At 58.1% G+C, this 23,435-nt stretch overlaps 1 protein-coding gene across 1 annotated transcript; it reads left to right on the forward strand.

Annotated features, from left to right (window-relative positions):
• Window positions 1-9,179: 9,179 nt before the first annotated feature.
• Window positions 9,180-10,657, forward strand: NRARP (NOTCH regulated ankyrin repeat protein). Its single transcript, XM_075772295.1, has one exon. The coding sequence runs from the start codon at window positions 9,391-9,393 to the stop codon at window positions 9,736-9,738; it is 348 nt and encodes a 115-aa protein (XP_075628410.1). The 5' UTR covers window positions 9,180-9,390; the 3' UTR covers window positions 9,739-10,657.
• Window positions 10,658-23,435: the final 12,778 nt, after the last annotated feature.

Genomic DNA, 23,435 nt, shown 5'->3' on the forward strand with positions numbered 1-23,435 from the left:
CCGAGGGCTGGTGGCCATTTGCCCTCCCAGGCCAGTGGGTGCAAGGCAGCGGCGCTTGCCACCCAAAAATGGTCTGTTTGAGCAAAAACTTCCCTCCTCACCACCTTCATCACCTCCTTCCTGTCTTTCTTGGTTTGCCCTGGAGATGGCTGCTTCTTCCAGAGATGGGCAGAAGAAAAAGAGGGATTTTCCCACTTGGCTGAAGGCTCCCAGGGCCCAGCACACCTTCCTGCACATGCATTGACACCTCCAGCCCTGGGGGTTATTTCTCCTAATGGGATTAAAATGCCATCTGCTGATCTTGCCCTCGGTGGCCATCATTTTTCCATCGATTCTGTTTCCCTCCTCAGTAGTCTCTATTTTTTGCATATAACCTGAAGAAATTGTGTTTCATGTCCTGGTTTCCCAGCCCTGTGCTCTCTCTAGGTGTTAATGCGTTTTTCTTAATTTCCTCTTTAGCTAAAATGGGAATTTCTTCTTCACTTTTACCCCCGGCTCATTTTTGTCATGTTTCTGATGCAACAGTTTGGGACCAGGCAGCAACAGTGGAGGATAAGCTGTGTACTGTTAAACTGGCTCCTGGCCTGGTGCACTGGCAATTGCTTGTAGGGCTTCTGGTGCTGGAGAACTGGTTCATGGAGGGACCAAATACCCACTTTGAGGGTGATTCGGTTGGAAACAGAGACACTGCTTTTATGTGCCCTGGGCCAACCTCCCCAGTTTTGGGCCATAATTAACCTCTCCTGGGGCATTAGAACGAGCTCCACTATTGATTCCTGTGTCGGTGCAGGGCTTTGGCGCTAGGAAATGACCATCTACCCCTTGTGGAAAGTCTGGTGGGGTTTTGCTGTTGTGGCAGCAATCCCCCCACAGGTGATGGCACCCATGAGAACAGGTTTTCTGCCTCTACATAGTGGGCAGATGTCCCCTATTCCCAATGGCAGCATGGAAAGCAAATGCCTTCCTTCTGAGCAGCTGAGGTCCCTCCGGCCTGAGTCACCTGTGGTGTGGTGACAGGACTGTGGCCTTGCGTGGACACAGACATGCTTGGATGGAGGTGCTTTCAGTGTGCCAGCTGCAGTCTTGGCAATATGGACCATAGCATGTGTCTTCTCATCAATCAGTGCTACCAGCTCTGAGGGTCTTCATCTTTCCATCCCTCCATCCCTCCATCCCTCCATCCCTCCCCATCCCTGCTCAGGGGCAGGAAGGCTGCCTGAGTCTGCCAGGACAGTATTCTCCCTTGAGCCCTTCCCAGATCCCTCAAGTGTCTGGGCTGGGTGGCAGGAGACCTGTGGAAAGGGGTACACGGGGTCCCTACTGAGGGACCCTCAGCACCTACCTGGGCATCTGCTGCCCTGTGGCTGCAGGGTGCTGCATCTGGCCCCTTGAGGACATCCTGCCGCTCTCAGCCTTGGCTGGTGCTCTGGCTCAGGGGGTTTCCCGTTGTCACTGTGTGTCCAGGTGACCTGTCCAATGGAAGCGGCATGTCCTTATGTTCCCCCACCTCTGGTGCCAGCACCCTCGATGCGCTGCGAAACAGTCATCGACTCCTCCAGTGCATGAGCCACCTCCTCCGTGAATGCTCCTGGCTCGTGCCTTGTCACGTCCTTGTGAGCAACCAGACTCCCCTGGAGCAGCACGTGGGGACCCTATAGAGTGTCCTTGGAGCAGAGAGAGGATGAAGCTCGTGCTTTGCCAGGAGCCCCTCTATGCCAGCCACAGGTGGAGGGTACTGGTGGGTCCACCCCAGCCAGTGAGCATGGAACTGCCACCACCAGAGGCTGAGCAGCCCGAGTCCCCTGGGCTCCGCATAGACTCATCCGTGTGTCAGCATCCTGCCACTTCAGGGTTTGCTCTGGCAGGGCAGAAACCGGGGATGAAGCAAAGCAGGAATGCTGCTGGCCTGCTGCCGGCCCCCGCGGTGAGCGATGCTTCATCATGCGATGAGACGAGCCTCTCCAGCCCCCTTTTGGGGGAAGCTTCTGAGTCACACGAACATCTGAGTCATCCCGGCCCTGGTTGGGAGCGGGGAGGTCAGAGCTGCAGCCCTGAGCCTCCCAAACACTTCCAGCCCGCCCATGGGCATTTCTGGGCTTTGCTCACTGGTTTTTTCAGAACTGTGGTTTCACGTCTGTCTGCCACCACTTTCACTGCGGAGGCGAGCTGGCAGGGGGGACAGTGAGGCACACTGACCCTGTCCCTCACCCTGGGGATGGCTCCTGGCCACACAGCTGCCTGGAAGGGCTCTGATCCCTGGCCACAGCAAGGTCACCTCCTGGCCACCTCTAGAACTTTATCTCCCTGCCATCTCTGTCACTTTGGGGGTGAGTTCTTGTGCTTACAGCCCGGGCTGCTGCATCGGCTGTGCTGCGGCAGGCTCACCACCATGGGACTTGTTTGAGGAGAAGAGCAACCCAGGGCAGACACCGGCAGGTTGGGGGGGGGGGGGGGCATGGCACGACACAGCTCTTCAGGGGTCTCATCCAGCTCCAGGGGATCAGGACAGTGGCTGAGACCCAGCACAGCGCCTGTCCCTGTCTGCTGCCCGTAGGTCGTGATGCCGAGGCGGGATCTGTGCAGCACGGGCATCGCCAGCCACAGACACAGTCAACATCAACTCCACATCAGACCGGCTTTGAGCAGCATCCAGGAAGCAATAAATTGTCCAGTTTTGAATGGTGGATACAGATCAAAGGGAGTTAAACCAGCTTTTTAATCAGCCTACAATATTGTTTCCCTCTCTGGCTACTTTAAAAAAATATATTAAAAAATCCCATTGTCTGTGCCATACTAAAGCTTAACATTTATTAGGGCAGTAATGAGCCCTCTGTGCTTTTATGGAGCCATTTGATCGTGTGTCGGAAGGGCAGCTCCAGCAGCGCTCTCGCAGGGATGCCCACGCCAAGAGCCCTTCCACCCCCAGGTCGCTTCACCTGCACTCAGCTCCTGCCCTGCATTGCAAGGGGCGATCTTGGGGGGACCCCATGATAAAACAGCACCGGGGAAGTTTTATCTCTGATTTATCACGCCAGCCTGAATGAGACCTGAATGAGCAGCACCGCTCAGCCCTGAGAAATCACACGCTGCATCGGATATCAGCCGGTTCCTCTCCTCGCCTTGTGTATTCCTCGCATATCCTTCAGAGTTTGATGGGGACAAGGTGTTTGGCGTTCAGGCCAGCTTTAGTTTACAAATGAATATATCAACATTGTTCCTCATCAGGCAGGAATGCGCTTCCCTCCCTTCTCCCCCACCTTATCCCCATCCCCTTCCGAGCAAACTTCCTTCCTCCTGTAATCTGGAGCGGAAACCTCGCCGCATATTTGACCGGCTCAGAGAAATCAGCCTGGTTTTTCCCTGGCGTGACTTTGTGCCTTGAACTAGGGCCGGTCAGTCCCTAAGGCAGCCAGCAAGGCAAGGGAGGAGGAGGAGGGTGAGGGCAGTACTGCTGCCCCTCCTCGACGTGGAGCTGCTCTTCCAGCCAGATGCTCCGATCCAGCTCCCAGTTGCTCGGCCACCATTTTCAAACCAACCAGCGTGTTTCGGGCACGGACCCAGGGCTGGCAAGCCTGAGGATGGCTGCAATTTCAGACCCTTGTGCTGCCCCACACCATGGAAACACTGCTCCCGTGGGCCGGGGGTCACTTCTGCGGGGCCCTGGCCGGGGGTAAGAGAGGAGCGAGGTGTCAGTGCCATGTGAGAAGGGAGATTTGCTTCGGGAGATTTGCTCCCTGGGACCCTGGACCCTTCCCATCAGCCTGCTAGTATGTGGGCACGACTCTCAGGCAAATGAGCTTCCACCCGCTCGCCAGGCATGCCTCACCGTGTGTCCCATGGAGAGGTATGGCCCTGTCACCCCTGAGTCGGCTTCGACCCCAGGGATGTCCCCACGTAGTGGTCATTGGCCAGTCCCAATGGGCTGTACAGCATCTTCTGGGGCAACCACACGGTGGGAGCTGTGGGGCAACATAGCCCCATCCCTGCAGCCCTCGCAAAGGAGTAACCACGCAGCGCCTTGGGGCCTGCATGACTCAGGAGATGGTCATTTCCTCGTGCCAAAGCCCTGCCTACACCGACACTGGATTCAACACTGGAGCTCATCCTGATGGCCCAGGACAAGTTAATTATGGCCCAAAGACAGGGAGGTTGGCCCAGGGCATGTAAAACCGGTGTCTCTGTCTCCAACCGACTGTATCATCACCCACAAGGTGGATATTTGGTCCCTCCACATACCAGTTCTCCAAGAAGCCCTACAAGCAATTGCCAGTACACCAGGCCACGTGTATTTAATGATGCCAGTTTAGCAGAACACGGCGCACGCCAAGGCAGTTTGGCACGTGTGTGTTGGGCTGCAGCAGTGACATCAGCCAAGGCAACTGGGACACTGGCACAGCTGGAGATCTCTGCCTGTGGCACTGGGCAGGAGCTCTCCAGCTCCAACCACGTCCCAGTTGGTGGCTGTTTGCCCAAACAGCATTTTCCCACTGTCAGATACGGAGGCTGTAGGCTACATCAGAAGAGCTGCAGCATTTCCAGCAGGATAAGGACTGATAAATGGGGCTCTGGAACGATTAAAGGTCAAGCTGCAGCGCGACGACCCGACCCACGCAGCCTGGCACTGTGTCACCGCAGCCCCTGCAGAGAGTTGGGGTGCTCCAGCCCTGGGGCCAGGCGTGCAGGGATGTCCCCGCCTGTGTCCCCCCCAAGGACAATGATGACATGTAGGGTTATGACCATGCTTGAGCCTCGCTCGGGTTTTAAATCCCGTTTGTCACAGGCTGGGAGGGAGGGAACACACCAGAGCAGCATCCGTGGTGGCATCTGTGGGAAGTGGCAGTCCCCAGCCCACGTTCCCATGGTGGCACCTGTGATGCAGGTGTCCCAGGAGGATGGGGACATCCTCCATCCTGAAGCTTCCCCTTGTCCCCAGGGCTTCCCCAAACGGCCCATGAGAGCTCTACTCATGCTGCCTCGCTCCCCGCAGAGGACACGGGGCACCCGCACACGCGTCCTCCCTGCGCACACATGAGGTTTCTCGTGCAAACCCCAGCTTCTAACCTCAGGAGCAGGACTGGCGGGGCCCAGCCCCACTCGGGGCACTGCTCGGGTGTTGCCGAAGGCTCGTGGTGTGTGCTGTGTCCACGGGGAGAGCACGGGGCTGGTCCCACGGCCGTACTCCTGCTCGCCCCGTGCTGCGAGCAGGGCAGCTCTCAGGCAGTGCAGAGGAAGGGTTTGTTTTTTTTTTCTTTCCCCCTGAGACCGCCCCCCAGCCCCCTCACCGCTGCTCCCTTGCCGAAAGCAGCCGCCTGGGGCAGGGCTCCCCTCTCATCCCTCCCGAAGGTGGATCTCCGCAAGGGAGACCCTTCCCACCCAGCAACCGCAGCCCTCCGCACCCCGGCCCCGCACTGGCTCCTCTCCCCGCCCGCATCCCCGCGGCGGGCGGCCTCGGCCGAGTCCCGCATTTCCCCGCCGGGGCTCCGGTACCCGCTTTGCCCACGAGCCGGGGGGCAGAGCACCGGCGGGGCCGGCGGCGGCGGCGGAAACCTCCGCGCTTCCTCCGGGCTCGCGGGGAGCCGGGCGGGCGGGTCGCTCTCCCTCGCGCTGGGTCCCTGCGCTGGGAAGAAAAGCTCCCGTCTTTCCCACGCTCCCCGCCACATTTTAATGAATTAAGTGGGGGCACGCCCCCTCGCCGCCTGCCCCGGATCCGTCCCCCTGGCTCTCCGGCTGCCTTCAAGGAGGCCTCCGGGGGTGGCTGGACTCTCGCTGCCTTGTCCGCCTGGCCCGGAGGACGGCCGCTGCCTGCTCGGCTTTTTTGGAAGAGGGCTGCGACGTGCCCGGCCCGGCGTGCCATTGCTCCAGCAATGCTGGCGGCAGCCGTCCCTTCTCCTCTTGCCCGCAGGCTCTCATGGAGGGGAGGGGAGGGGGGGAAATTCGGTGGTCACGTCTCTCGAGGACGGGAAATCTGCTCCGCGCCTCCCGGCGTGACCGTTCGCTGAAGGCACCGCAGCGCCGGGTCCCCCTCCCCACCTCCCGCCGCGTCTGCAGCGCCGGCGCTGGCTGCGGCTTCCCCTCTTCTCCGAAGGGAGCAGATAAATCACTGGGTGGGACTACTGGTTTCGCAGGGTCCCACCGAGCGAGCACCGGGCGGGAGGAAAGGGCTCTCCCCGCGCCTGCCCCCCCCGCCCCTCCGCAGCCCCGAGCCGGGCAGCGGGCAGCCCGAGCCGTGCGGGGGGCTGGCCCGGCCGTCGCACCGCACCCGGCTCCTCTCCAGTTGCAGAGCTGGAGCACAAATTGGAGCCAAAACGCAGGGTTTTCAAATTGCCTTTTTATTTTCCTTTTTTTTTTTTTTTTGGTTGTTTTTTTGCTATTCTCCCTCCCTCTCTGGCGCCGTTCCCAGGCCGAGTCCTGCCCCCACCTGCCAGCCCCGAACATTTGCATGGCTGGGTCCCTGCCCGGGCGCTTTATTTTTCTCACCAGTGTCACTGGCAAACGCAGATTTGCTTGCGAGGATGTAACTCTGGCCAAGCCCCAGACCGGGGAGGTGTGAGCAATTCCCACTCTCCCACGGCTCGCTAAGAGGGCTTGACACCTCGCAGGATACAGCCCGTAAATGCACAAAATCAGCTGTGCCGGGATATTTAGGAGCGGAAAGGATGGGGCGAGCTGGCAGGAGCAGAGCCCCGACCCCCAGGCTCCTGCTGCCAACCACCACCACACGGCCCAGCTCGGGCAGAACCACCGCATGACCCACCGCCTTCCCTTCGCTGACTTCACCGCGATGGGTTTGCCGGGTTTAGCGCTGGGGAATGGTCACAGGCCGCCGCAGCTGCAGCCCTCCCCGAACGCTGCGGTGCGGCTGTTTGCACTGCCGGGCTGTGCCAGGCCCCTGGGCTCAGCCCTAACTCCCCGTGAGTCACAGCACGTCCCGCCACTCACCCCAGCAAGGTGACACAGAGGAGGACAGCGATTGCCACTGGTGCCCCCCCCCGCTGCTACCACGGCTGGGTGATGGGGGGAGGGCAGAGCCACCACCCCCTACCCAGGACAGGGCCCTCGGCGTGATGGGACAGGCAGAGGGTGTCTCCTCTTCGCCGTCCTCCAGCAAACGTGGCTGCTGCACCCGCGCACAGACCCCAAGCCCCCCTCCGCGCCCTGTGCCAGCGCTGCAGGGGCTCCACACCTCAGTGGCACAGGGACGTCCTGGGAGAAGCTGCACGGACACAGGACCCAGGCAGCCCAGCAGCAGCGGCAGCCACGGTGCTGTGCTGGCCCCAGGCCCCCGACCGCAATCATGTCCCCGTCCTCCCTCCAGCTTCGGTACGCTGGAGTTAAAGATGTGACTGGGAGAGCTGTGGCGTGGGGAAACCAAAGGGGGTGAGACGTGGAGACCAGACAGGGATGGGATGGAGATGGAGATGATGGAGATGGGATGGAGATGGAGATGGGACAGGGATTGGAATGGGATGGGGATGGGATGGGTGTGGGGGAGGAGAGGGGGATGTGGATGAAGAAGAGGATGGAGATAGGATGGCCGGGGATTGGATGGGGATGGAGATGCGGGTGGGCATGGGATGAGGGTGGAGAAGGGGAGATGGGCATGGCCATGAGGATGGGTGTGGAGATGGGAATGGGATGGGGATGGGGATGAGAAAAACTAGCCGCAGAGATGGCCTTAGAAAAGCAGACCCTTATGGGAGGAGCAGCAGGAGCTGCTTTGCCCACTCCTTACAGCCCAAACCAGGCTGGTTTAACCTCCTCCGACACCGGGGCAGGACCCAGACCCAGCCTTCCCCGGCTGCTGCAGGGAAAACCCACGGGAAAATGCTGCAGGACAAGCCGTGCCCTGAGCTCACGGCCCCTGTCCTCCATCCTCCGTCCGCGTGACAGACGGCTCCAAGACAGTGTTTCATCCAAGCGCTCTCACTCGATCAGGGCAGAATTTAGCAATTGGCTGATTTTTCCCTTTCCATCCCCAAATGGATGTGCCGGCATGGCCAGGTGACAGCAGCTTGCTGGCCAGCTGCCCTCGGCGTGGCTGCTGTCACCTCGGTTTACAACACGCTCCTTCCTTTCTTCCTGCACCTCCCGCTCCGCTCCGGCCGACCAAATGACCGGCAGACACGGTGACCGCCGGCCCCGGGGATGCCACTTCCCGCCCAGCCTCCGCCATTTGCTCCCTGCAGGCCAAACGGGCTCGGGGTGGGGGTGGGGGGGTGTCCCCCCGTGATTTGGGGTTCACGCGCTAGGTTTGGTACCTTTTTGCCCATTTTCCTGCCAACCTGCAGCATCCGCACCTCCCAGCGCCGCCGCACCGGTCCGGTCATCAGCTGGGCGGCAGGTCCGACCCCAAGCCCTGTGCGACCGAGCTGAGTCACTCTGGGGCTGGCGGGACCTGGCGGGGACTGTGTCTTCCCCCCCGCCAAAATCGATCCCACCCGTGGATCCCCAAAACCTCGTGCAACCCCCTCTGTGTGGCTCCGGAGGGGCCAGATCCTGTGGGACTGACTCCCCCGTCCCCCTCTGTGACCTGTCCCTGTTTGCTCACGGGGACACAGACCTGCCGCCAGACGGTGCCGCCCCAAGACCGGAAGGTGTCAAAGACCCCCCCGCAGCACCCGGGGACCCCCCTCCCCGCGGGGCCTGGGGCCTCCGGCTCCCGCCTGGGGGTAACGCGGGGGGCGCGGGGGTCCCGGAGGCGCGGGGGGCGGCTGGGGACGGGCACAGCCCGGTTCCAGCACAACGCAGCGGGGAGACGCGGGCGGAGGGGCCGGCTAGAGCCGCCTGGCTCGGCTCGGCACGGCTCGGCTCGGGCTTAGCTCGGCTCGGCTCGGCACCCCATGCCTGGGCGGTGGTGCCCCCTGCCTGCGGCTATGCCGGGCTGAGCCGAGCCGAGCCGAGCCGAGCCGAGCCGAGCCGAGCCGAGCTGAGCCGAGCCGGGAGCGCCCCCCACCGCCCCCCCCACCCCCCCGCGCAGCTCACGGGGTGGGGGAGGGGCTCCCCGGCTCCTCTCCCGGGGGGCGTGGCTTCCCGCTGCGTCCCCGCCCCCTCCCTGCCCGGTCGTTCCAATGGGCGCGCGGTGGTGGCGCCCCGCCCCTGTCCGCCGCGTCACGGCCGTGCCATTGTTATGCAAATAAAAGGGTGGGTAAAAGGCGCGGCGCGGGGCCGGCTCCGCTCCAGAGAGGCCCGGGCGCGGCGGCGGAGCGGCGGCATCGCGGAGGAGGCGGAGGCGGCGGGGGCCCGGGGGCCGCTGCGGGGCGGTCGGCGGTAGCAGCAGGCAGCAGCAGCAGCCCACCCACCCGCCAGCCAGCAGCAGCCGCCCGCCACCGCATGCCCGGGCGGGCGAAGGCGTCGCCGTCCATGCGGGGCGGCGGGGCGTGAGGCGGCGGCATGAGCCAGAGCGAGGTGTCGCCGTGCGCGGCGCCGCCGCCCAGCCAGCGCGTCTTCCAGGAGGCGGTGCGGCGCGGCAACACCAAGGAGCTGCAGTCCCTGCTGCAGAACATGACGAACTGCGAGTTCAACGTCAACTCCTTCGGGCCCGAGGGGCAGACGGCGCTGCACCAGTCCGTCATCGACGGCAACCTGGAGCTGGTCAAGCTCCTGGTCAAGTTCGGCGCCGACATCCGCCTGGCCAACCGGGACGGCTGGAGCGCGCTGCACATCGCCGCCTTCGGGGGCCACCAGGACATCGTCCTCTACCTGATCACCAAGGCCAAATACTCCGCCGGCGCCCGGTGATGCCGGGGCCGCCCCCGCGGCCGCCAAAGCTGCTCCCACCCCCGCGTGGGGTTTATTTGGCGAAGATTTGGGGCCCCGCGCAAAACACGCCACCGTTCGCCTGCTTTTAATTTTTATTTCTGGTTTTTGGTTGTTTTTTTTTTTTTTCCTTCCAAGGGTTGTTTTCCTACTGTAATACGTTTGGTTTTGGTTTTTTTGTTTTGTTTTGTTTTTTCCTCCATCTACCTCGGCTGCACTCACAGTATTCACGGTTTCAGTTTGACATCTGGTCAGATGCTTTAAAGGCCCCCCCCGTCCCTCCCCGCTAATATTTAACCCTCCCTCTCCCCTCGCCCCCCCCCCCAGCCCCCCTCCGATGTAAAGTATTCTGGCTCAGAAGAGAATTCATTTCAACGCCCCCCGGTAGCCGCTGGGTGCCCCCCCCCCCCCCCCCCCGCTGCCAGCCCCGGGACGAGCTGGGGGCTCCGGCCACCCGCGGCGAGGAGGAGCAGGAAAGCCTTCCTCCTCTCGCAAGCTTCCCCCACTGTTTTCCCACCGCTGAGTTTATTTTTAATTTTTTTTTTTTTTCCGAGGCGACTCCATTGGAATATGACACACGGTTTTCTCACCCCCGATTGCTCCTTTTTTGTTTTCTTTTTGCGTTGGGTTTTTTTTTTGCTTTGGTTTTCTTGGTTTTTTTTTTTTTTTTTGGGGGGGGGGGGTGTCTGAAGAAAGTCTGCGTCCTCATCCGCTCCTTGAATTCGTTTTAGTATGCGTGAGATCCCAGGAAAAGACATTGAATCCTTCTCGTTTCGTGTGTAAAGGGGGATTAGCAAATCCTGGACTTTTTTTTTTCTTTAAAAAAAAAAAAGTGAAATAAACTCTAGAGGCAGAGGATTTGCTTTTGCACAGAAAAAGGGCACGAGCGCTCTCTGCTGCCTAGAGAGATGCCGGAAAACTACTGAAAATAGTTTGGGAACTTTTTTTTCCTTTTGGTGAAACTCGGATAACACTTCTCAATGCAGAACGATTCATTTGATGTATGTAGATTCACCCGCCTTTTATATTATATATATATGGCTAAATATATATATATTTATAAAAGAAAGGGAGGAAGAAGAGAAAGCCACCCGAAGTCGCATTTTGAAGTGACTGCACGTATAATCGCAAATGCTGCTTTTTATTGCTATGGCACAAGAACATCCATTTGGAAAATGCGGAAAATTTCAGAAGTCTCCTTTCTTCTGCTGGTCTTTCAGCCCTCTTCTCTTCGTCTGCACTAAAACCATCCGTATCACTGCCATCTCCCCGCTCTTTCCTCTCTTGCTCCCTGCATCCAAACCATTACGATTAAAAAAAGAAAATAGTTACCTGCTGGTTTATTTGGGTTGTGTCTTAACTATTTATCATGTATGTATATATTTGTGGGTGAAGATTGTGAGCCTGGTTCTGTTTGAAACTGTTGGTGAGTGTTTCAAAAATATGGTTTGGGAAATACGCCTCTTTTTTTTCCTAGTCTTAAAACTAAAAAAAAAAAAAACCCAACAAAAAACCAACAACAACTTGAGTCTGCCATGATTATTTCCCATTGCACTGAATATTCTCCTTTGTCTCTGATGGTTTCACCTGCAGTTTGTTTTTGGTTTTTTCCACTTCAACAATTTGAGATTATTTTTAAAAGCTCCAGATTTAAAGAAGAACAAGAACAACAACAACAAAAAAAGCCCTGTCGAAAGTGTCTACTGTTAATGCTGTAATTTGCAAGGAACTGCTTGGCCGGAGTCTTTCTGTGAGCATGGAAGGGGGTGTCCAGCACTTCCACTGGTGCTTCTGTGCGATAGTTACGGTGTGGGAACAAGATCTTTTCTAGCGAGGTTTTATCATTGTTACCAGATGGTTGCACATTTTTTTTTTTTTTACTAAATGGATTTGCCACAATGAAATGTCATAACATTTATGACATGTTAAAAAGTGTATTGTAAAGCCAAGTTCTAGATGGATTTTTAAAAAGAAATCTTGGTTATAAACCCAGTCTAAAGGGAGCTCTGTCCGGTGTTGTAAAGACAACATGATGTAACCCATATTTATATTTTTATAAAATACCTATTAAGACTGTGAATCTCCTGTGTGAATTGCTGGGTGAGTTGTTTAAGAAAAGTATTGTTCCTTTCCAGCCTCCTGGAGCTTTAGACACGCTGAGATTTTGGGAAACTGTACGTCGGGGAAGGGGGTTTGCTCTGAAATTGTGAGTTGATGTATTTTTACATCCCTTTGTATTTTACTGAAAAGCTGCTGCCCTTCCTAGTCCCTAGAGTTTCAATTTTCTATGCAACCCCCGCACCCCCCAGCTCTCTTGATCCTGAGAAGTAAAAGGGATGCAGATTGATTCAAATTGAAATGAGGGTCCCCCCACCCCCCTTGTTGGCTCATCGTGCTGCTGACCCTTCACGCCAAAACGGGGAGTACAAGAAAAAAGAGAAAAAAAAATGAGGCAGGTGGGGGAGGCTCTTTCATGCATGACTGGTCGCCTTCCGGCAGTCATCTTTTTAATTATTATTATTATTTTTGTAAGAAGAATATATTGATAATGTCAGTGAAATAAGCAGACATTGAAGCTGATGCACAGATTGCTCCAGAAAGGAGTTTTTCTGTAGATTTTTCTTTAGATGCGAATACCTTTTTTAATTATGTTAATTAATGTTAAGAATTTTTAGGCTTATATTGAAGCTGTATGTGGGTCACTATATGATCATTTCTAACTGGATAAAGTCTGTACAGTACAGCATATTCCTGAGTGTATGATATAGACGTGTAGCCCCAGAGTGCGAAATTTATAAATAAATTTTTCATTGATCTTTTTATAAAAAAAAAAAATAAATAAATGGCTTTTTTGTTTCTTCTTTCCCACGTGGTTATGGGTGAAGCTGCATGGCTCCCGGAGCGGGGAGTGGCTGGCCGGACCTGCAGCTCTTCAGGGGTTAAATGCATCCCCAGAGGGTGATGGTTGGGGTGGATTTTTGGGGGGCTGCTGGTGCTTGCAGCCCTTTCCCATGGGCTGGAGGAAGCTCCCGGGATGGGGCTGGGGCATGTCCTGGTTTGCCCCATCCCGGCCTTTGGAGGCTGGTGGACGGATCAGGGCTCAGACCGAAGCCTGGTGCTGGTCGGGGCCTGTGAGGTTCAAGGTGGTCCTAAGGAAGCCGCCTGCCCTGGTGAGCGAGGTGGGAGCCCTGTGGCCGGTCCCCGTAGCAGTGACCGCAGACCATGGGAACGGGGCACCTCCATGGCTCTGCAGCCTCGCCAGCCTCGCACCCACTTGGCCCCCTGCAAACCCTCCTGGGCTTCTTTTGTTCCCCTGGGCCCCAGCAAGGGTTTGAGATGGCCTGGTCCTCGCCAAGCCCTTGGGCTGTGACGGTGTGGTCACCTCCAGCCAGAACCTGACAGTGGCTTCAGCCGCCCCCTGGAAGGCGCATGGGGTGGGGGGTCTCCATCCCCAAAGGTGTCTCCGTCCTCCCGTGTGGCTCAGAGCAGGCCGGTGCCCAAAAGCGGGCAGAGCCCTGCACCTTTGGAGACATTCCAGGCAGGATCCGGTCGCTCCGGGAAGTGGGAAGACCAGAGGCAGCCCCGTACTGCACCACCTGAGCCCTGCCCACAGCCCGGGCTTCGAAGGCAGGGTGCAGGCAAGCCTCCCGCACCGGCAGCAGCGTGAGGTTTTGGCTGAGGCTTTTTCTATATCGGTAATTTTGCCAGCTCTGAAAATACCTAAATCCCTGGGAAACTTGTGCCATGCCCAGTTTGGCTCCGGGGCGTGGGTTCCCAGGGACGCCAGGAGTGGTGTCCTGCAAACGGCAGTAGGGAGGAAACCTGGAGAAAAGGCTTGGCGTGGCCTTTCCAGGTCGACCAACCTCCGCTTCTCCGTGCCAAGCCCTGTGCCATCCATCGCCAGCATGGGACAGTGCCTGGGATGGGCACAGCCGGCTGCCCCAGGGTGCCCAATGTGGAAAAGACGGGCGCCAAGTGACCCGGCTGCTTTTTAGCAGGAAAAAAAAAAGATGATGCCAAAACCATCAGTCGCAACCGCTGGTGGTCCTGTGGGTATATCAGCCGGGGTCTCGCAGCAGCCGCTGACTGTGGCCAAATCCGCGGGACGCGTGTGCAGGGCGAGGGGCACTCCCCTCTCCTGCCATGGTACGATTTTGTCCTACTTGGGCACTGCGTGACACCGACCTGCCGGCAAGTGCCACCAAACCTCCCACCATCATGGCGCTCCCCAGGGCTGGGGCACTGCAGGGTCACACCTGCGGGTGCAGCTCCCCCCTGACTCTTTCCCTAGACTTGGGATGCTGCAAAAACCTTCTCCAGGTGCCTGCTTTGGGCTGGGCTCAGCCCCACTGCTTCTGGCTGTTCACGTTGCTCCAGGGCTTCAGCCAGCTGGGACGGGCCAGCCATGGAACCGGGCTCCCTGCACGGCCTGCGGCCACCACGCTTTGCAGCTTTCCTCTCTACAGAAAGCCTGGCCAAGAAATCTAGGAACTCCAAAGACTTGTTAGGGTTTTTTTTTTTTCCTTTTTTTTTTTCCACCCTCCTTTTCTATTTTTGTTCCAATAAAACAAAAATATTGGATCGTTCAGTGGCGTAAGCACATTCTTCTGGCATTTTTGCGTGTCCCTGGCTGCGCATTATTGTCCGCCGGCCGCATTACGTAGGTGCTGTTGCTCCAAGAGAAACCAAAGCAAGAATTTGAACTTTCAAGTGCTTCCTGCCATTGTCTTTTGCTTTTGTTTGTGCTACTGACTCCAAACCAGATGGATCAGGCTCCCCTCCGGCCATGGGGGCGATGGGAAGTCAACACAGCCCGGCGAGGTTTGACAGCTTTGTCTTCTCTTCTATTGCCCTTCATCCGTCAAGCCCAGCCATCGGAGCTGAATCGACCAACGCATATGGATAGGGGGGGAGGAGGTGGGATTTTATTTGAATTTCAGGGAGCTTAACACAGTAAGTAATGAATGAGAAAGAAAGACGGCGAGCGGGCGAGCGAGAGGGGACAGGCTGTAATCAAAATTCAGTACATTTTAAATAGATGCTTTGTTGGGCATTTGTATGACTATGATAATGCTGCAGCCTGCAGATCCGAATAGGAGTTACCTTTTTTTTAAAAAAAAAATGACAATCGACTACTGTTCAGTGCCGGGGAGGAGCCAGCGGCTCGCTCTGGCCAGCCAGGCTGGCTTCTTTTCCAGCCTTCGTATTTTGTCCCTTCTTGATGCTTTCCAGGCTCCATCCCTGCCATCAGGGTGAGCCCCCCTGCACGGGTGGGTAGGTGGGTGGGAGGGGGTGGCAGGCTGCGGTCGGCGGCACAGGGGCTCCACAGCATCGTGCAGGATGGGACGGCTCATGGTTTCAACCCATTTTGCTGCTGACCCAATGCTGATGCCGCATTTGGTGCTGGGACTCAGTGCAAAGATCCCAGCCCCCAAGATCCTTCCCATGCTGGTGCTGGAGCTGGTCACCCTGGTCCTGTGCCAGGGAGCCATTTTGGGGTCTTCCTGCAGCGGGCATGACCCTCATGCCCTGCTGCAAGGTGGGTATGGGGGCTTCAGTGCCAAAATTGCTGCACTCTGCAGACCTCCATGCTTGAGGGGCTGTGTTGCCCCAGGGACGCTTCCAGGCCTGGGATGTGTCAGCACAGGGACCACGGGTGGCTCCCACTTCTCCGGGGTGGCAGCGAGTGTCACAGGGAATGACACTGCTCCATCCTGCAGGCAGGAGAAACGTCTTCTCTTTCCAGAAATTCTTCAGCTGCCATGTCCCACTGCCACCACGAACACCCATCTCTGGGTGTCCAGGGAGAGGTCACCTCTGGGTGGGACGTAGACCTGTGGGTGCAATGTAGTCTCTGGCTTCTCCATATTAGCAGGTTTCTCTTCCTGGCCCTAAAGAAATGGCCAAGCAGGGCAACGTCCTGGTTTGGCTTGTTTGGAGAAGGACAGTGGATGGGACTTGGGTCTGGATGGGGGGAAGGCTGCTTGAATGGAGGGATGGGTGGTGGAAGGAAGGAAGGATGGCTGGGGAGGGATGGAGGGATAAGGGAATGGCTGGGGAGGGTTGGGGAGATGGCAGGGGCATGGAGAGATGGAGGAATGGAGGGATGGAGGGATGTCTGGGGAGGGACGGTGGAATAGAGGCATGGTAGGGCGTGGACAGAAGAATGGACAGAGGCAAAGCTGGACAGCTGGATGGGTGACAGGCTGGGGGGTGACTGGGACAATTGTTTTCATTGGAAACTCCGCGTTCGGCCTTAATCCAACACCATTCTGTGGCTGGGAGCAGTCTCTGAGAGCAGGCCAAGGAGAGCAGCACCTCCAGCAGCACCCTCGTGAGGTGACAGACCTTGGTCCGGCTGAGCTGGAGATGTCCTCCTCTTGCTTTTTAGGAAGAGTCTCCCCAGAAGGTGCCTCCTCTCTCCCCACCGTGCCCTTGCCTCCTGACCTCCAGCAGCCCAGAGGAGTGCGGAGAGGCACAGAAATGCGGCTGCGAGCATCGGCTGTTTGCCAGCAGGGCAGGGCACAGCGGGCTGTCCTCAGCCATGGCCAGCACTTGCTCACTGACAAATCCATCCCCCTCGTCTCTGATCCAGCCCGGGACCAACCAGCTTCATGTTTACCCTGGGCCGGATGGAGGTGCCGGCAGTGTGGCTGGCTCTGCTGACCTCCCCGCGGTACCAGCCCTGCCGCAGGCATGGAGGACGCCGGGGAGCCCGGCACGGGTGTGCAGGCAGAGCAGAGGCAACATGGCCACATGTACCCCTGGCCGGAGGGGACATGGCCGGAGGGGACATTGGCCAGGCAACGGCTGCCGGCTCTGCTAAACCTCTGCAATAAGTCGGTGGGGCAACGTGAGGCTGAGCCTTGGCACAGGGCCTGAGCAGCACCCTGGGACTGACAGTTTGTGCCCTGAAACACAAGGGCATGGCACGCAGACTCCTGGCTCCAGATGACTTGTACAACCTAGGAGCATGTCTGCCTGGAAGCAGCACCTCTGCAGCCTCCTCTCACCCCTGGCAGTGCTCTGCAACCTCAGTTCTTGTTTTCTGCAGCTGAAAAAACATTTCTTACCTATGCCCGATCAACAACGTTGTTACGCACAATGCAGTTGCACAGAGGGACTCTGAACATGGACAGACATCTCCCAGGTTTTCTGCCCAGGACCAGACCTCTGCCCACACCCCTCTGCTTGCTCAGGGAGCTCTTGCTGGGGCGGCGCAGCATGGCCATACACCTGCGAGCTGGGGCAGGAGCCTTGTGGCAGCACCCTGGACACCTGATTTCCTTTAATTATGCCTAAAGCACTCAGTCATCCGGTGGCTGGAGGGCACTGCCAGGGGTGGGTGGAGGAGCCGGAGGCACTGGCTGCTGCCCCGTCCCACACCCAGGCTGGCCCATGGAGAGGAGTCGGGTCCTGCAGCAGCCCAACACCTTTGGGAACCGCCAGTTGCTGCGACACTTGCTGGGATCTCTCCCTGGATGCTTCAGTTTGGAGGTCACAGCTTGGGGACCCCTGGCCTCAGGGGGCTGGGGCACCCCAAATCCCTGCAGGAAGAGGGGTAGGGTGGCCCGAGGCAGCAGGGCTGTGGGTGCAGGAGAATACCAGCTCAGCACCCACTGTTCCGCATGTCCCCATGAGTAGGGGGGTATGGGGCATCGCTGGCCTTGCTCTGCAGCACCAGGATCGGGCCCTTGTCCCCCGGCACAGCGCCCGCCTGGCCGAGGCAACGATCCCCAGCGGGTCCTTGCATTTCACCCTGCTCACATTCACAGCTACGGTGACAACTCCGAGCTGCCCCCGTCCCCTTTTCCACTCATGACTCCCCCTCATTCAAAGCCTGTGTCCTTTTAAGCTATTTTTTTTCCCCTCCTATTCATTTCCCGGACGCCTCTATCTTTTTCTCTTGCCTAGCCCCTCTCCCAGAGCAGCTGCTATGCTAATAAGCATGAGGCAAAAAAGGGAGTGAGCCTTTGCAGCGGCTGGGGAGGAGAGAAAGACCCCAGAGCCCTCCAAATGCTAAATAAATCCAAGGCTGGAGCAGCATCCCCGAACAAAGAGGCCTGGCCTCCCCCCTCTCTTCCCCTCTTCCCAATTCCACCACCTTTTCACATTCAAATCCATTAAACAGCGAGCAGAAAGACCCCAAGTATTCATAGCATTGCATTAAAGAGAAAGCCCCGTGGTCCCTTCCATCCCGGCCGGGCAGAGGGAAGGGCTCTCCATCCCCGCCGGGCTGCCCAGGGGCTGCGTCTGCCACCGGCTGGGAAACGCCAGGCTGTGTCCGCTCGGCATGGCGGAAGAGGGACAAACGGCCTCCAGCCACCCCACGGGGAGATGAGGGGCCTTTCGCCTGTGTTCCAGCTTTCTTCCCCGCCTGGGACCCTTGGGCTCCTGCATCAGGATGGGGCTCCTGGTTTCTGCAGGCAGCGTGGGCAGCTGCCGGGGGCTGGATGGGAACCGCATGGGATGGGAGAGTGCGGGGGTGCAACAAGGTGGGGGCTCCCGTGTCTCCTGCCTGTTGACAGTGCTGGGGAGTGTTACGGCAGTGACAGGGCAATGGGGACACCCAAATCTGAGGGTGGCAAAGTTCTCCCACAGACAATCCCGAAGGGCAGGGGTCCTGCTCTTGGTGAAGGGTCAGAAGGGAGAGGGCTCCTGCAGGGAGTCACTGCCACGTGCCCGCCAGCCACCCGAGCGAGGACCAGACACCTCTGCCTCATGACACTGGTACTTACCCAGCGGAGCAGGAGCCTCATGCTGATAACGGAGGTCCCTTATGCCAAAATTGATGATCTCCTACTCATTTTGCCTATTTTGCCCTAGAGTCAGAGCAGCTTTCTGGTGCAAAGACCTCAGACCTCATTCCACGAGCAAGAGGATGCAGTGATGGAGGTGGACATGTAGGTGGGCTCCATGTCAGCTGTTGAGGCTGGTGGTGGGTGGTGGGATGCCTGAAAGGATGTGACTCTTCTCTGGAGGAGGAATAGATGGGCATCTTCTGCCTTCTGGGATGGAAATGGAGATGCACCTCACAGAAGGATTTCATGCTCTTCTCTTGTACCAAGTTTCTGCTGGAGTCACAGGACTCCAGGAGATGGAGTCTTTTTAGTACCAAATATTGAAAAATGTTTTAAAATCATGGATTTTAGCATGTGAAGATCAAAGCTGTCTGAGTGATGCCAGCTGGACCGTGGAGACTGTGATGGTCACATGCAGTGCTCAGGAGGCAGCAATAAATGGGACCCTGCCTGCACAGCTTGGTCAGTGGGGTGGGATTCAGCTCTGACCCTGGGGTGTCCATCTGAGGTGGTGTCTGGGCTCCTTCGCAGGCTGTGGAAGCAGGGGAGGGGTGGCAGCACTTACATCCAAGCTTGAGATGTCCTCGCATGTCCTGCCTGACTTCTGCCCCAGGGTCTGGAGGCCATCCCATCTCCTACGCTTGCACAGATGTCATGGGCACCCTGGGCCATCTCAGCTGGCACAAGGTGGCTATCTTCTGGTGCCTGAATCCTGCTCTGTATCAACACAATCAAGAATCTGGAAGGTGATTGAGGCTGCCCTGACAGGCCACCTCCATGTGGTCCACCATATCCCACCATGGGCTCCTGCAGCCATGTTCACGTGGTCACCAGGGCTCCATCTTGACCTTTGCAGGTGCTGCACAGCTTTGGGGTGCATGAGGGACCAGGCCAGCAAGAGATGTAAATCAGAAGATGGGGAGAGGTGGGACAACCCTCAGGAAACCTAAAGTGACATTAACCATTACATGGGACGCGGGAGCTCCGACCCCTGTCCCTGCAGTGCAGGGCCCCCCAGGCTGTGTGTAGTGCCCTGAGGTGTGTCCCTGCATGGGAACCTGGGCTCCCTGGGATGCTCCTAGCAGCGTGGGACCCCTGGGGTGCCTTTGTAGCTGATGCTTCAGGGCTGCAGGACTTTGCTGACCCACCCCATCCTTGGTCCCCACTGCAAACCACCAGCTTCTCAACCTTGGAAATGTCTTGCTCATGTCAGGGCCTAGCTGGGCTCCACCAGGAACATGTTCCCCCAGAAAACAGAGCTCTCTGGGGTGAGTGTCAGGTTTCTGAGAACGACCTCCCCTGCTGTGAAGGAAACCGGCTCCAGCCATGAGTCTCAGCCTCAGATTCCCAATTCACAGAGAAGGGGGGTGTTTCTGTCCCTACCGTGAGGAACTCATGTGTGCAAACACTAAGGATTGACCCAGCACACTAATAATGGAGGGGGCTGTTCTGCTCCAGCTGCAGTGGACTGGCCTTGCCTCAGCAAGGGGATGTGCTTGGGCAGAGACAGCGGGCACCGATCCTGCACCACCCTGACCAGGGGACTCACTTCTACCTGCTCCTCACCTGAGACAAGACATGGACGGTCGACCTGGCATGGAGGGTGCAGGAGGCATGGAAAGACCCAGATGCTGCTGACACCACAGTCCTAGTCCTGGGTGACTCCCCACGTGTACCCCCATGAGTTTGGTCTGTGATACGTGGCCATCGCCCACCATTGCCCTTGGGGGCCCCTCATTCCCAATGTGACCCCAAGCCCATGCTCTACCATCTCGCTCTGCTCCAGCCCCTCCTGAGGACCAGCCCCAGCAGTAAAGTCCACCCTGCCCCAGACCTGCCCAAAGACCAGAGCCTGTTAAGTCCTTCATCATGCACATGCTGGTGGCATGGGGTAAATAGGATCAGTGGGAGGATGAATGCAAGCCACCATGCCCCATCTGCACCCCAAACTGTATGGCTACAGGAGGTGCTGAGAAACTCAGTGAACACCATGGATTTTTTGGGGTCTTCTATGAGAGGATGTGGTTTACAAGCAGTGGGCCACCACCATCTCTGACAGCAAGTGCCCCAGCCCTTCTCCAGATGTGCAAGCACAGGCTTAACCCTGCTGCAGGCTCCAGACTTCCTCTGAGCGCTGAGCAGCGGTGCCTGCCTTAAGCTCCAACCCTGCAGGATGAGGCCCATAGCTGTGCTGGGGCAAGAGCTGTGAACGTCCCAGAGGCCCGAATTGCCCCACATCGCTCCCAGGCTGGTCCAAGGGATGCTCCAGCTGCTTCCTCATCCTCATGGGGCGGCTGGGGACACTGTGTCCTGGGTTGGACTGGCAGGGGACCTGCAAGCCCCGTAGCACTGCTGTCCTCTATCGTGGCTGCACCCTGAGGGGCTGCAGCATGGTGGGACCATCCGGGCAGGTCTACCTGCAGCAGCAGGTGGGACAGGGGTCGGGGCGTCCCTCTGACAGGCCAGCCGGGGAGAAAGGTCCCTGCTTAGCAATGCAGGAATGCAGGTCGGGCTGAATGCGGCGGAGGCGGGTCTGATCTGGTGCCCCACTAAGCCCCCATTCTTTCCCAGCCGGTGCATCTTGTATTCAGGCTGCCTGCTCCTAAGCAGAGCGTCTTTAATCCTTCCCTTGTCTCCTCCATTCCCTTTCAGGCCTTTGGCCAATGGGAAGGGGATGAGCAGCTCTCTCCAGGAAGGAAATTAAAAGCAAGGAGGAGGGTAGGGAGGAGGAGAGCGCGGGGAGGGGGACTTGGAAGGGGAGACAATCCTGGAGTGGAGATGCCAGTCATCGGGGTCTCAATAGCCCCATTCACCCTGCCCAGCCACACAGAAAATCAGGGTCACCAGGATCCATGCCCTGCCTGGAGACAACTGTTGCTTTATTCTTTTTAATTGCTGGAAAACGCAGAAAAGTTCACTTGTGTGTGTGGCTGGCTCCGGTGGGGGCTGCGCCGGGGGGCGCGGGCGGCAGAGGGGCGGGAGGGACAGGGTGAGGCCGATGCACAGGGAGAAGGGACACAAAAAGCAGCCGCACGTGAGGGTGGAGGCTGCGACCCGGCGCAGCGCAGGAGCCATCTGTACGGCTGGGCAGCCGGAGCAGCGGGCCGCTCAGGGACAGAGCGCTGTGCCGGGATGGGGACGTGGTGGCATCACCCCCCAGGCACGCACGGAAAGGGTCCCTAGGGTTTTGGGATGGAGGGGGCAGCCCCAGGTCCAGTGCCAGGCAGAGGAAGGACCTGTGTAAGCACACAGGTCTGGGCAGATGGGCAGGTGTCCCCACATCTGTGGGCACGGAGATGCCTGGGCTGATGCCTCTGGCTGGAGACACAGCGAATGGGCAGCTCGAAGCACACACACCCACACAGGGGCACCCAGTGGCACATTGCCACCCCAACCTGAGGAAGCCAACACACCTCCCAGGTGGACTCATGACCATGCCACCTCCACCCTGATACCCTGCTCTAAGTGCCACCCCAGTCAGGTGGACAGTTCCACCCAAGGTGGAGCTCCCATCCCTCTGCACCCATGTGGCCAGCCACAGGAATGTCCCCAAGGGCAGGTGTGCAGCCTTGGGGCTCTATCCCAGAGCCCTCTTGCTCTGCCATCCACCCTGCTTGCTGACCCACGTACCCAGATGTGAGTGAGCCTTGAGACACAGGCCACCATGAGTCGTGCACCACCGATCAGGTCCACGGCTGCCATCCAGCTCTGACGGGTGATGGGGGCCAGGGGGCACCCCGGGAGCAGGACACGAGTGCCTGGGCCACAGATGGAGCCAATCCTAGACTCCTGTCTCCATCAGGAGCAATCCAGGAGGTATCTCTGCCCATCGTCCCCCAGGCCTTCTGTGAGCCTGGGGCGATTGATGTCTGTCACAGCCCCCAGATCTGGGTTGCACTTCCCTCACTGGCCCAGCCTTTGGCTCCCTTCGCTTTGCCCTTTGCTGAATGCTCAACTTTTCCTCCTGAAGTGTCAGAGATGTGCATGCCATGCTGGTAGTCCTGCCTGCTCTCGTCCTACAGCTCATCCTCAGCCCACGAGTGCTCCCAAGCGCTCTGTGACCCATGGGACACAAGGTAGCAGCCTCTGAGGCTGCTGTGACACCATGGCCTGTGCCCCCTTGCAAGTCCTCACCTCGCCCACCCTGTACCACCATCCCTGCCTACCCTCTTGGCTGGTGTGGGGCTGGCGGGCCCAGTGCGAGGAGGTGCAGGCAGCACCTGGCATACCAGCCAGCCTCTGAAACAGGGGAGATGCCTGCTGAGTATGGCCCAGGTCTCTAGCAGGTCTCCTGACCAGCCTCACAAGCGCTGTGGGGTGTTCACCCTCAATATGAGCCCCGGAGACTCCCCTCTGCCATGACTGGGATGAGGGACCTCAGAAACCTCAGGGTTGGTCTGCTTAGTCCACAAGCTAAGGAGCACCCAGCGGGCAGGGAGGAGGAGGAGGAAGAGGTGAAGAAGAAGAGGAAAGGCAGGTTTGTAGAGCACAGAAAGGAAACTGGCTACAGTGCACGAGCATCCCGTGCTGTTCCCGGGCAGAGGGACTGTGGGACACACCACCCCCAAAACCCATCCCTTGTGCCTGCAGCCTAAGCTTCTTTCCTGGCAGATAGAGCCATAACTGCCACTATTTTAAAACCATAACTTGACCAGCCCTGATCAAATGCAAACAGAGACCTTCCTGGGCTGAAGAGGTACTGGGGAAACTGCTCCATACTAAACTTCACAGCACTGCTAGGTTTAACAGTGCAGTGGGACAGAGCCAGGTGTATCCCATAATAAGTTCAGGAGAAGAAACTATGTAGAAATGGGGCACACTATCCCAGAAAACCACCCCAAACCCCAAGAGCCTAAACATAGCCTGGAGGGTGTTAAA

The sequence above is a fragment of the Balearica regulorum genome, chromosome 20, assembly GCF_011004875.1.
Source record: "Balearica regulorum gibbericeps isolate bBalReg1 chromosome 20, bBalReg1.pri, whole genome shotgun sequence".
Lineage (NCBI taxonomy): Eukaryota > Metazoa > Chordata > Aves > Gruiformes > Gruidae > Balearica > Balearica regulorum.

Excerpts from the sequence above, each read along its gene's own strand:
- NRARP (XM_075772295.1), top strand. The coding sequence starts at position 9,391 with ATGAGCCAGAGCGAGGTGTCGCCGTGCGCGGCGCCGCCGCCCAGCCAG.